The sequence below is a fragment of the Engystomops pustulosus genome, chromosome 5 (assembly GCF_040894005.1).
Source record: "Engystomops pustulosus chromosome 5, aEngPut4.maternal, whole genome shotgun sequence".
NCBI lineage: Eukaryota > Metazoa > Chordata > Amphibia > Anura > Leptodactylidae > Engystomops > Engystomops pustulosus.
In genome coordinates, this window is record NC_092415.1 from 28,878,323 (window position 1) to 28,890,359 (window position 12,037).

The 12,037-nt window shown below is 40.6% G+C and overlaps 1 protein-coding gene across 5 annotated transcripts; it reads left to right on the top strand.

Moving 5' to 3' along the window:
* The first annotated feature begins 1,023 nt into the window (after positions 1-1,023).
* Positions 1,024-6,117, top strand: LOC140133965 (uncharacterized). Of its 5 annotated transcripts, none has more exons than XM_072154639.1 (4): positions 1,024-1,095; positions 2,847-3,000; positions 3,695-3,814; positions 5,091-6,117. In XM_072154639.1, exons 2-4 carry the CDS (start codon positions 2,955-2,957, stop codon positions 6,059-6,061), a joined length of 1,137 nt encoding a protein of 378 aa, XP_072010740.1. In that variant the 5' UTR covers positions 1,024-1,095; positions 2,847-2,954; the 3' UTR covers positions 6,062-6,117. The 5 variants fall into 5 exon arrangements, with proteins under 5 accessions (XP_072010740.1, XP_072010742.1, XP_072010738.1 ...); XM_072154641.1 differs by having other exon boundaries at positions 1,049-1,219; positions 2,847-2,946; XM_072154637.1 differs by having other exon boundaries at positions 1,050-1,219.
* Positions 6,118-12,037: the final 5,920 nt, after the last annotated feature.

Here is a 12,037-nt window from a genome sequence, read left to right on the forward strand (position 1 = left end):
CCCGGGGCAATTCAGGGGAAATCGGCGCAAATCGGAAATATTCGGGTAGCACGTCGGGAAAACGCGAATCGGGCCCTTAGTAAATGACCCCCATTGTGTCTATTTTGGCTTCAGCGTTTACTATTAGTGCTGTTAATTTTTTCATATATAGGCAGTCCCCAGGTTACATACCAACATTTTAAAAGTTGATTTTAGAAGGAAGAAGGATATGAAATATAAGATTACCTGGTGTCTGGATCTATGAGTAAGTGTTAGTGGTTTATCATGCCTAATTTTGATGGTAGTTTTCCTTTACGTTTTAATTTGTATGTAAGTCAGAACAGATATTTTATATAAGTCTAACTCATGAATTTTTTTTGTCACTGGACAATTGGATTTTCATAATTTTTGGTTATCATGTGAACAATGACTAACAATAAAGCTTCATTTTAGACACCTTTGGTAACTCTTATATTGACTTATTGCAGTCCGGGACTAAATTTCAGTAAATGACCAGCATCCAGAGAGCTTCACCAGAGATCACAATGGTCACAGAGGTCTGTAACATCTGTAAGTTGGGTATTCTTAAAGGGGTTTTCCCACCAAACAAGTTAGGCCTTATCTGCAGGATAGGGCCTAACTTGCTGGTCAGTGGTAGTCTCAGGGATGAGACCCCCACAGATCACGGAAAAAAGGGGTCTGATGGGGTCCAAGTTACCAAGTCGGACTCCTAGTCGCTCGCCACGATGAATGGTGCATGACCGTTCTGCTCCAGTCATCTCTATGGAGCTGACGGAGATTACCGAGTGCCACGCTCACCAAGACGCCGACCGATCAGCAACACTTTAAGTTGGGGACTTCCTGTATCTTAATAGTGGTCAGAGCTTTAATTTTCCAATCCGATGACTTTTTAAATTCCATTCGTTGACTTTGACCTCAGCCTTCTCCTTCCAGCCAAATACAATTTGGACAGAGCTATGTATTTGTGGCATTATTATACACATTACAAATAGAAGGACAGTTACTGCAATGTCTGAGTACATCTACTCCTTCTAACTGCTAGGCGTGTGCTACAACTAGAGACAGTTGGCCGAGCCACCACCAGCTTTCTGAAAGGTTAGCCTTAGGCAAGACTGGAGACTCGACTACAAGGAATATCCAATCTTCAGCCTCAACATCCTCACATATTATAGATATCCCTGGAGAAAGTCCTCAGTCTGCTCGATCAAAAGTAGCAAAGGTTCAAGGCAGAGAATACTGACATTGATGTTTATGTTATAGGATTTTTGTTCCCCGCACCCTTCCCTTTCCAGCTTCTCCTTTCATACTTGGACATACATCTTTTGTCAACCATTTGGTTTATATACTGTATATGCTGAAGCCCACATCATTATGTATTTATGGCAGAAGGTCTGGCTGTTGTATTACACTGGGCCTTAATTTGTTAATACTATCTAAGTCTACCAGATTACCAGATAGTATATTAATATTTCTTTTATTCATAATAATCTAATCAACATACTGATAATTGTAGAAACAATAGATTTTGGGTAAATATCCAGCTCACCTCTTGCTTGCATATGCGTCACCTCTTTTCATGCGGTATCCACAACTTGAATGTGAACGGTGCTCGGATCTTGAGTTGTAGTGAAGTCCTGTGCCGTATCAGGTATATGATGTAGAAAAAGGATGGTTGGATCCAGCACTCGTAGGGTTTGATTTAAAATTGCATTTTCTTTATTGAGTCCATATCATGCAAATATCAAAAAATAACACACAAGCCATGAAAACATGAGCTAGAGTGCTCCCTGTTAAAAAAACATTAGGGGGGAAACGGCAGACCTACGCGTTTCAGACAAATACTGGCATGTTGTCCTTAGTCATGGTCTATCTGCATAACAGATGCAATGCATGTAAATATATGATTCCAACAAAAGAGTTTTCATCATGCTTTAACAAAGAAAAACATGACATCCTCACACTTACTAATTGTAATACCAATTTCATAATTTACTTAGCTACCTGTGTAGAATGTCAGGTTCAATATGTTGGCAGTACTATACGCCCCTTAAAAATTAGACTAGCAGAACATATCCGAGATGCTACCAATACAAACATTATTAAAAATAAATCGTGTTTATCTAAACATTTCTTAGAAATACACCAGGGCAACATATCTACCTTACAGGTTGCAGCTATAGAAAGGGTTACGATACCGTCAAGGGGAGGAGACAGGATCCACAAGCTCAGGAATAGGGAAATTCATTGGATCCTCAAACTAGACACCCGCTACCCCAGCGGTCTTAATAATAGATCGGATACACTTTATTTCTACTAAATTTGCATTCCATATATAATATCCTCTCACTCCTCAAAAAACAATGGATCGATATTCCCCTCAGTCTGCGCATGTCCTCACTCACCTGTTCAACATCACACCTCCTTTTTCCCAATATAAAACAAGGTTGTGCATTATGGCAGATAGACCATGACTAAGGACAACATGCCAATATTTGTCCGAAACGCGTAGGTCTGCCGTTTCCCCCCTAATGTTTTTTTAACAGGGAGCACTCTAGCTCATGTTTTTATGGCTTGTGTGTTATTTTTTGATATTTGCATGATATGGACTCAATAAAGAAAATGCAATTTTAAATCAAACCCTACGAGTGCTGGATCCAACCATCCTTTTTCTACTGATAATTGTAGTTTGAGCTCTGCCAAACCTTCTTGCCTCTTTCTGTGAACAGCTGAATGACAATTGACCACTAACTTGAGGGAACCTTAGTCATCGAACTGGGTTCAAACATCCTATAACGGAGGCCGTTGTCCACCTCATAATCCAAAATGATACTTTTTTTTTTTTTTAGCAGGTTTTCTACAATGTGAGCTAATCCATTACACAGACATCATCATCAGCTGGAATAATCGTCTTCTTCAGAGGACCACATAGCACGTAGCTGACTTCAGGCAAGATCATGGTGCATCATATGAGGAAAACTAGCAGCGATTCCCACAATAAAAGTAACCACCATCTTGTGTATCTAAAAACATCTGCATGAGAAAAAACTGTTGTGTTCCTAGCAGAGAAGTGATAGTATAAGATATAAGAAATATCTGAGTAAATGATGTGAAGCGGTTAAGGACTGCAAATTGTACCATACACACCCATAAAGCATATACACAGACATGTAGCATATACACACATCCAACATATGCAAAACCAATACCCTAGATGCTGGGAGCCCCCTTACACTGCGGGCCTCATAGCAGCTGCTATGGCTGCAGCCCCTGTAATTACATTCAGAACACAGAGGTAAAGCACCTATGTCTAAAGTATTACATTGAATCAAGTGTACCAATGGTCCTCACTACATGTTCTTAAAGGGGTTTCTAGGAATGTCCCCTGGGGGCTGAGACATAGGTAACTAAAAAACCATACCCTAGTCCATCTACTGGTTCCTGTTTAGCAACTGTCTATTGGCCTTCAGCACCTTTATCTTGGTCACAGGAATTGAGTTGGCCTTTCAGTCCCTTCCACATCTTCTCCATCACGGGAGGCCACCAAGACTGGGAAACCAACACAATGCTGGAACTGGGAGCTGGAGCAGGGAAATAAGCCATACAGCCCCCTGGGGTTTTCACAAGATTCCTGGAAAACTCCTTTAATGCATAGTGTATAATCACATGGTAAATAATAATGCTTCTTGTTTTGTAGGATGTGTGATGGAGAAAAGTTATGAACATCCTGAATCTGATGACTCTTTTGCAATTGCCAGAAAATATTTGCTTCTTGAATTGACCAAAAAGTATGGAAAACAAGTCAATAACTCACCAGGTAGAGTAAATGTTTATTGGCCTTCACCACATGATGCTGAGGCTAACCGGTGCACCCATATGTGAACATACCTGTCCCTGTTATCCTCTGGGACAGAAGAAAAGACATTGGCCCAAATATACCAAAAGTGGTCCAAAGTGCCTTTGTGCAGTTTGTATCATTCACGTGCAGGTTGTGCCAGATAATCCAAAAATGGCGCAAGGTGTTCAATTCTCTGGGGCAATTGGTCCTGCTATGGAAAGTGTGGACACGCCTTTTTTCTTTTTGGCACACTTTCATTATACAACGTGTGACACAATTTTGTTGAGGCCCCTTAAGGTACACAGATTTCTAAAATGTTGGACAAAATGCAGCGCGACACAAAAGTGGCTCAAACATTTTAATAAATACATTTGCAAAGATGGACAAAAAACTGGCGCAGACATAATGATATATCTGGGCCATTGTGTCATTTGTAGCTAATGACAGGTTTATAATAGCTTATTTTATTTTACCTGGCTCCCTGCCAGCAGCATGTGGTGAGTCCCAGGGGAGAAGGTGCAGCTGCAGCCTGTGTGTGCCTGTGTCAGTCTCCTCTCCTCCACCCTCATCCATCTCCCCCACTTGTCATGTGAATTGAGCAGGGGGATGCTGTGGACTAGTGGATGAATGCATGAGGAGATATGCATGCACATAGACTGCTGCAGCTGCACCTCCCCTGGGACTCACCACATGTTTCTGACAGGGAGCCAGGTAATTTAAACTAAACTATTATAAATGACTGAAATGTCATCAGAATGTTAAGAAAGACATTTTTAAAATCAGCAAAGCAAAGGCTATTGGAACTTGTCAGCAGCTAGAAATAACATTCCTGGTGACAGGTTCCCTTTAAGGCTTTGGCCACATGTTTTGGAATTGCAGATCTATAGTGAATGCAATTTAAACAATTGGCTAGCACTATGCCAACCACATGAAAATCACGTCTAAAAAGTGCAATAGAAACCACATGTTTTGTCTACGGCTTGGACCACTATGGAACGCCAACTTTAGACCTTTTCAGACGTCCTCAACCATGTATCCCCTGCATTAAAGTGTATACTATTATAATAATTAAAACATATTATGAAATAAAGTAATTATAAAAATCTAAAAGCTATGGATAAAATTCTAAAAATTTCCCCTACAGCACTACCACATTAATATACCTTTAAACAGTGTATAATAATGTTGTACATTATGTAAGTACAATAACAGTTTTCATCATCATAGTTATCTATTGTTATCTTGTTTCCTGTAGAATGTTACAATGTAAACATAGACAAAGAAAACAAGCCTATAGAAACTGTACCAAAAGATAAGGGACATATACTTGGACCTCAACCTGTTGCTAGTTCTGAAATATTCATGAGTGGAAATTTTATTTCCCCAATGGAAATTTGTGGGCATCCAGTTGTGGCAAACGGAGAAGACGTCCAGCCTGGATCTCAAGCTTGGCCTGTTGAGGATTCTGTTACAAGTTTGAAGGAAGAACATGTGAAGACTGGATTGGAAGAGGCTCAAAAGGCCAAAAGTGTTTATGAATGTCCTTCACTAAGCAAGACACCAGCTTCACCAGAAAGAAGAAGTATCAATGAAATTGTGAATATGCTCAACAGGAAACAAATGGGTCTATGCCTTTGTGGGAAATTAGATCACTGTTCACGGATACCATGTAAAGCACATGAGGCCATAACCACTCAAAGAATACAAAGATACAAAGAACAAGGCAACACAACTAACTCCTGCAAGTCTACTACCAAATGTCAAGTCCAGACGAAGCATGCTTCACCTATTCCACGAGCAACGTCAACCACACCATCCCGAAACGGGCCACAAACAGGCAATAAGACACAAAGTCAGAATTTAGATTATTCTACTATTCCATGTAAACAACAGGACGCCCTACCGTACCGAAACAAAGAACAAGGCAAAATACCCAGATCTGACAAGTCTAATAAAGGAAGTCAAGTTCAGAAGGAGCGGAGCTCATCCACTCCACAAGCATTGTCCACCGCAGAGTTACGCAGGAGGCAGCAAGAGGAAGACAGGACACGCAAAAGGTTTTGCCATTGTCGGAATTTCGATCAATCCGTTATGTCATGTAAGGCCACAAGACTAACCAAAAAACACAAAAACACCCCTATTTGGAAGAGCGTTGCTTCCTTATCACTTTTATTAGTTTTCATTCTTATTTTTGGATTCCTGGTGACAATACATCTAAGAAAGTGACAAGCAAAATATTCTATGGTTCTCCATAAAATAAATTTATAAAAGTAACATGACAAGTCTTGGTTTAGCTTTTCATTTTGACATACAGTATAGCAAAGCTGGTTTCACACGGTTATATTTTATCTAACAAATTTCACCGAGGACCATGAGAACCAAAATCACTTTATAATAGTGCGTTACTTTCCTGACCTCTGATAAAGTCGAGTCCAGTACCACTCCGGAACTCACTACATAATGTAATGCAGTAGGCACGCTTCACATGGTTCTCGTCAGTCCAGTATTTGCAGTCAACAAGTGGACCTTGTTTTTTGGACTGAAACGTCCACCTTGAATTCTTTTCATAATTTTTCTTCTTCTCGTTTTGACATGTGAATCTTAATTTTTTTTGTTTTATTGTCCTTCTTCCAATTTTGATGTCAAGATAGTTGTTTTGAGTAATATTTTTAATGGGCACCATCAATTGTGCCATACAATGTATAATACAATTATTTTTAGGGTAGAATTAGAGAATCGATTCTACCTTTTTTCCTTGTTTTTACACCATTCACGTAGAAGTAGAAGGACACATGTATCAAACTTGTGACTTACCTTTTCCTTTAATTTTTGAGACTTTTCATGGTGCATATGCTCATTTGCAAGAAAAAACTGTCTCCCTTCAAAGTTCACCTTTGTCTAGTTCTCTGCAGTGTTCCCTGAGTTATCACCTGTATCCAGATGTGAAAGTTGCAACTTTCACAAATTTTGGCACAAATCTATGGATGCCCCGAAACAGGCTTAGAAATTAGCTTAGAACTGATTGCGAGTTTTGGAGACTTTTTGTGACTTTTGTTTTACAAAGGCGCAAATTTACAAATTTAAGACCAAACGCCTTAATAAGTAAAAACTGCTAAGTAACATCCAACCAGCAGCCAAAAAGCCCCAAAAAACAGACAGACAAAGCCGGATTTATGATAGATGTGCTCCAGTGAATCAAAACCTGCCTTTCCTGCTTTACTTCAGATGAATATTTAAATTGGTGGCTACCTACTATTGTCATCCAGCCCAGAGCATAGGGAGGAAAGATGGGTAAGGAAACATAAAAAAAGTTAAAAATAAATATAATTATATAGGAGCTTTAATAATAATCTGTGTTTTAGAGGGGGTTATATACTGATTACCAAAACTATTGTAGAAAAATTGTTACAGACCGAATGAAGTTGGATCCGAAACAAATATATTGAAAATTTAGGCAAAGCTTCAAAAAAATTAATCTTCGATAATTTTGTCATGTTTACTTACTAATATTTGAACTTTATTTTGTGGGTAACTAAAATATGCAATTACCAAAATTATATTATTGGTCTTATTACTTATGAATGAAATAATCTGCCATCAAAATCCATCATGATAAACCAGGGACACTTACTCATAGATCCAGGCACCGTGACTGAGGTAATCTTCTTATATTAGTTATCCATGGTCTCCTTCCTTTTGAATTTAATTTTTAAAATACTGCTAAAGCCTCGTGGGCATTACCAGAGCCCCTTGGTGCTGTATCTTCACAGGCTGTTACACTGTGCAGGAACACTTCCCCGTCCCACTTTTTGCTAAAATTCACTGCTGCCTTGAGATTACAGCAGGATGAGGAGTAGGGGAGGCAGTGTGACAGCACGTAAAGCTGCAGCATGGAGGGGATTTAGTAATGCCCCCCAGAGCATTTGGCATCATCAGCATAATTTTAAAAGTTAATTTTAGGGAGGGAAGGGAGGAGAATGTAAGGAGTCATAACTCTGCTGCTGCAGCTCCCCCTATTCAGTAGGGGCAGAAGATGTAAAGAAAGAAGCATGGAGGGTCTGCACTCGGTACAAAAGTTGCAGGACTGCTGAATCACTTGATTAACAACCAGGATTATCTACAAGGCAGTAAAGGCACATGAGCAACTTACTTTATGCACAGGAGAGGCCAACCCCTTCAAAGAAAGATATAGAATTTAGGATAAAATTTTGTAGTTTGACTTTGATTTTGTAGTTTGACTTTCACGACTAGAGGTTTCTCTGGAATGGTCTTTATTATAATTAAAGGGGTTGTTAGTTCGAACAATAAATGCCCCATACTTAGCAAAAGTTATTAACCTGAGACAGAAACAGATGGGTCCATTCAGAAAAAGGGCAGGTTATAGCTATAAATGACTGCAGCCCAAGGCTGGCATACATTTCAATACTGGCATGCAAGCGAAGCACCGGATTTTTGCCAGAATCTTGATATTAATTTGTTTGTACTTCTCCAACAATCACAAAATGTTGATGCCTATAACCCCTTCTATTCCATTAATGGGTTAGTAATATGCAAATAAAAGGAAAATTGTCCCTTTAAGAGTTTAATGGGTCCGTAATGACAAGTGACAAAAAAATGGACCGATATGGAGAAAACTAGTCAAGACTACAACACCTCCAATCCTGTGATCATGTCAACCTATGCATATACCTCCCCTGTTTATAAAGTGACAAGTACATGCAGGTAGAGGCTGTACATGCCTTGTCAGCCTCATCTCTTTATTACTAGATTTTCTGGGTTGTCACAGAATATTTTTATTCCTTTAATTACTTGCATAATCTCCATTAAGTAAAGAAAAGTGAAGCATTTTAATAGATTGAGAAAATTATCAAATTAATTGCTTTGACATAAAAATAAATTGTCTTTTATCCTCTAATTATGACTCGTGGGATGGAAATGAGATAATTGTAAAAAGGATGAACAGGATGGGAGAATGTCAGCTCCAGGGTCACATATAAATGAAACATATGGGGGCTCATTTACTAAGGGTCGCATGCTGCACTTTTGTCAGACCGTGCATGTACTTCATGGCTAAAACCGCTTGCACAGGTATTTAAGAAGTGTCTGCGCCTCTATTGTGCCGCACGCGACCCTTTTGTGGCGCAGCTGAGCTGGTCTCCATGAGACAAATTAGGGGGCGTACCGTTGGATGATCCGACTGATTCGGACTAAGCGCAGGATTTAACTTTCAAATTGGGTTGCACGCCCTATGTTAAAAGTGCACCACAAAAAAGATGGTGAACTCTGTCGGACCTGAGCTGAGAAGCGACACATTCATAATTTCTGCTACACGATCTTAGTGAATCGCCCCACGCTGCATTATAGATGGAAAATGCAGTAAATGTTCCCCATGGCCTTGAAGGTGAGGTGCTGTAGTGGCTGCTGCAGGGCCCAAGGTATTAGTGGACCTGGGTGCATTGGCGTGCACTGTTTTAACGCCCACTACCACCCATTTAACCATCTCCAGTGAAATTTGGTGAGAGAAGGTGGAGCAGACCTCATTACCTTGTCCATGGTTCTTCAAAATTCATGGAAACTAAAGATTTTTCTGCAGCCCCTTTCTGTGTTTGAGTCTTCGTTTTCCCACCTTCCAAAATCCAATAACTTTATATTTATTTATAGAACTTTTTACATTTTTTAGAACCATTTACAAAGCTGTATGGGGGGTTGTTTTCTGCAGGACACATTGGGGCACATTTACTTACCAGGTCCAGTCGTGATCCCGCTGCGCATTGTCTGATGAGGATTCGGGTCTGCCGGTTTACACTAAGGTCGTGCGCCCGATATCCACCTGGTGTCGCTGCTACGCCGAAGTCCGCCGGAGTTTACCTTCTTCTTCACCTTCTCCCGGTGCATGTAAGTGCTGATCTTGCGACACAATTCTTTTTTTAAATTCTGTGGTTTGTCCGAATCTGTCAGGTTGTCCGACGGTCACGCCCCCCGATTTCTGTTGCGGCGCCGATGTGCCACAATCCGATTGTGTGCGCCAAAACTGGGGGCACTTTAGTGCAAAATGGCGCAAATCAGGAATATTCGGAAAACCCGACGGAATCGCAGCCGCAGGACCCTTAGTAAATGTGCCCCATTGTACTTCCTTATGGCACAATGTGCTATTCCATTCAATGTACTGGGAAGCTGAAAAAGATTCCAAAAGCGGTGACTCTGTTGTACCATTTTCTTTAGGCTGTGTTCTTTTGTCACTCACTGAGTGGTTGATAAAAGATTTTTCCCACAATTCAGAAGATAGGGAATAAATGCAGAATCGGAAAGGTGTCCGATTGCGGGGAACACATGTGATCTGCAGAACGCTGGAGTGCAGTTCTTTAGAGCACAAGACTCCATGCAACACTATGGGAATTCCGTCCCAACTCACAGGATGAGCAACTCCGGAAGTCAGCATAGCAGGGTAGCTTAGGGGGCTTGCAGTTCTACATTGTCTCCTTTACCAGGAGTTACAGAAACGTAGCACTATGAGCAGAAAGATCCAATCTTGCTCTGCTATACTCCATTGGAGCTTCAGAAACAGTTGGTAGGTCCGGAAAAGCCACTTAGAATGTGTTCACACATTCAGGAGCAGTTTTTGATGCCCAAACCAGGAGTGGAATGAAAAAAAGAGGAGGAGCAGCTTCTCTCAATGATAAGTCCTTACCCATTATGATCCACACCTGTTTTTGGCTTCAAAAACGGCATCTGAAAAACTGAACGTGTGGTTGCACCGTTAGGGCATTTTTGGAAAACGCATCCGTTTTTGACCAGTTTGAATAAGATAATTGGTCAAATCATGGATGCGTTTTCAAAAAATGCATGCGTACTGCTTACAAAAGGGGCCAAAACGCATTCAAAACGCCACGTGTGCCATCGCCCTTAGTCTTAGCATTCTCATTCATATAGAAATATTTTTTTTAAAGGACTGTCACATGCCTCTGCCTCCTGAAACAGGATCAGTTCTTATTTTTGCTTCGAATAGCTTCGTTTTTGAGAAAAACTATTTTAAAAAAATTAACCATCTTAAAAAACCATCATTTTTAAAAGTGGTTTTCTCAAAAATGAAGCTATTAACAGAAAAAAGAAAAATGGGTCCTGTTTCAGGAGGCACACATCAGCAGGTAATAAGCTTGGTTTAGAAGCACTGCATCCATGTTGTAGATTTCCTTTAAAGGGAACCTGTCACTCGGCGCCCTTTTTGAGCCTCCGTCAAGTGCCCACAGACAATAAATAGCATATCCCCAAACTGTTTTTATAAAATGTCTGTCATTAGTGGTTAAAACAATAACTTATATTAAAGTTTAACTGGCTCCCTGCCAGCTTGTGTTCAGAGTTCCTGTCCCTCTTTTGCTAATCTGTGAGCTTGAAAAAAAAACCCTCTTCCTCCCAGTCACTCCTTACCCCCACCTCTGCTTTCTACCCTTGCAGATATAGGGGCACATTTACTTACCCGGTCCATTCGCGTTCCAGCGGCGGCTTCTCTGACAAGCGTTCGGGTCTTCTGGCGATTCATGAAGATCCTGCGCCCGATGTCCACCAGGTGGCGCTGCTGTGCCGAAGTCCGCCGAGGTGCCCCGGAGTTCATTGTCTTCATCGTGGTGCATGTGAGTATGGCCCGTGCGACCAATTTTTTTTTTAAATGCGGCGGTTTTTCCGAATCCGTCGGGTTACCGTTCGGCCACGCCCCCCCCCATTTCCGTCGTGTGCATGCCAGCGCCGATGCGCCACAAACCGATCGCATGCGCCAAAATCCCGGGGCAATTGAGGGAAAATCGGCGCAAATCGGAAATATTCGGGTAACACGTCGGGAAAACGCTTATCGGCCCTTAGTAAATGACCCCCAAAGTGGAGAGTACTGGCATGTACTGCTCTGTGCTGAACACTCCGCAGGGACACAGGACACAAACCAGAAGTTTCATATAAACAGTTTGGGGATACGTTTTATGGATATTTTATGTTTATGCATTCTACTAAGAAATGTCTTTTTATATAATTGATATATAATAATTTATAATACTAGAACTCATATTACGCATTCGAGTGTCTATAGGATGTTACTTTTTGAGTATATACTTGGATCTGTAGCAATAATCAAAATGTATGTGTCTTTTTCATGTATCATGATTTGACAATAGAGATAAACCTTTACCTCCTAAGTCTTATTTCTATGGATAAAGT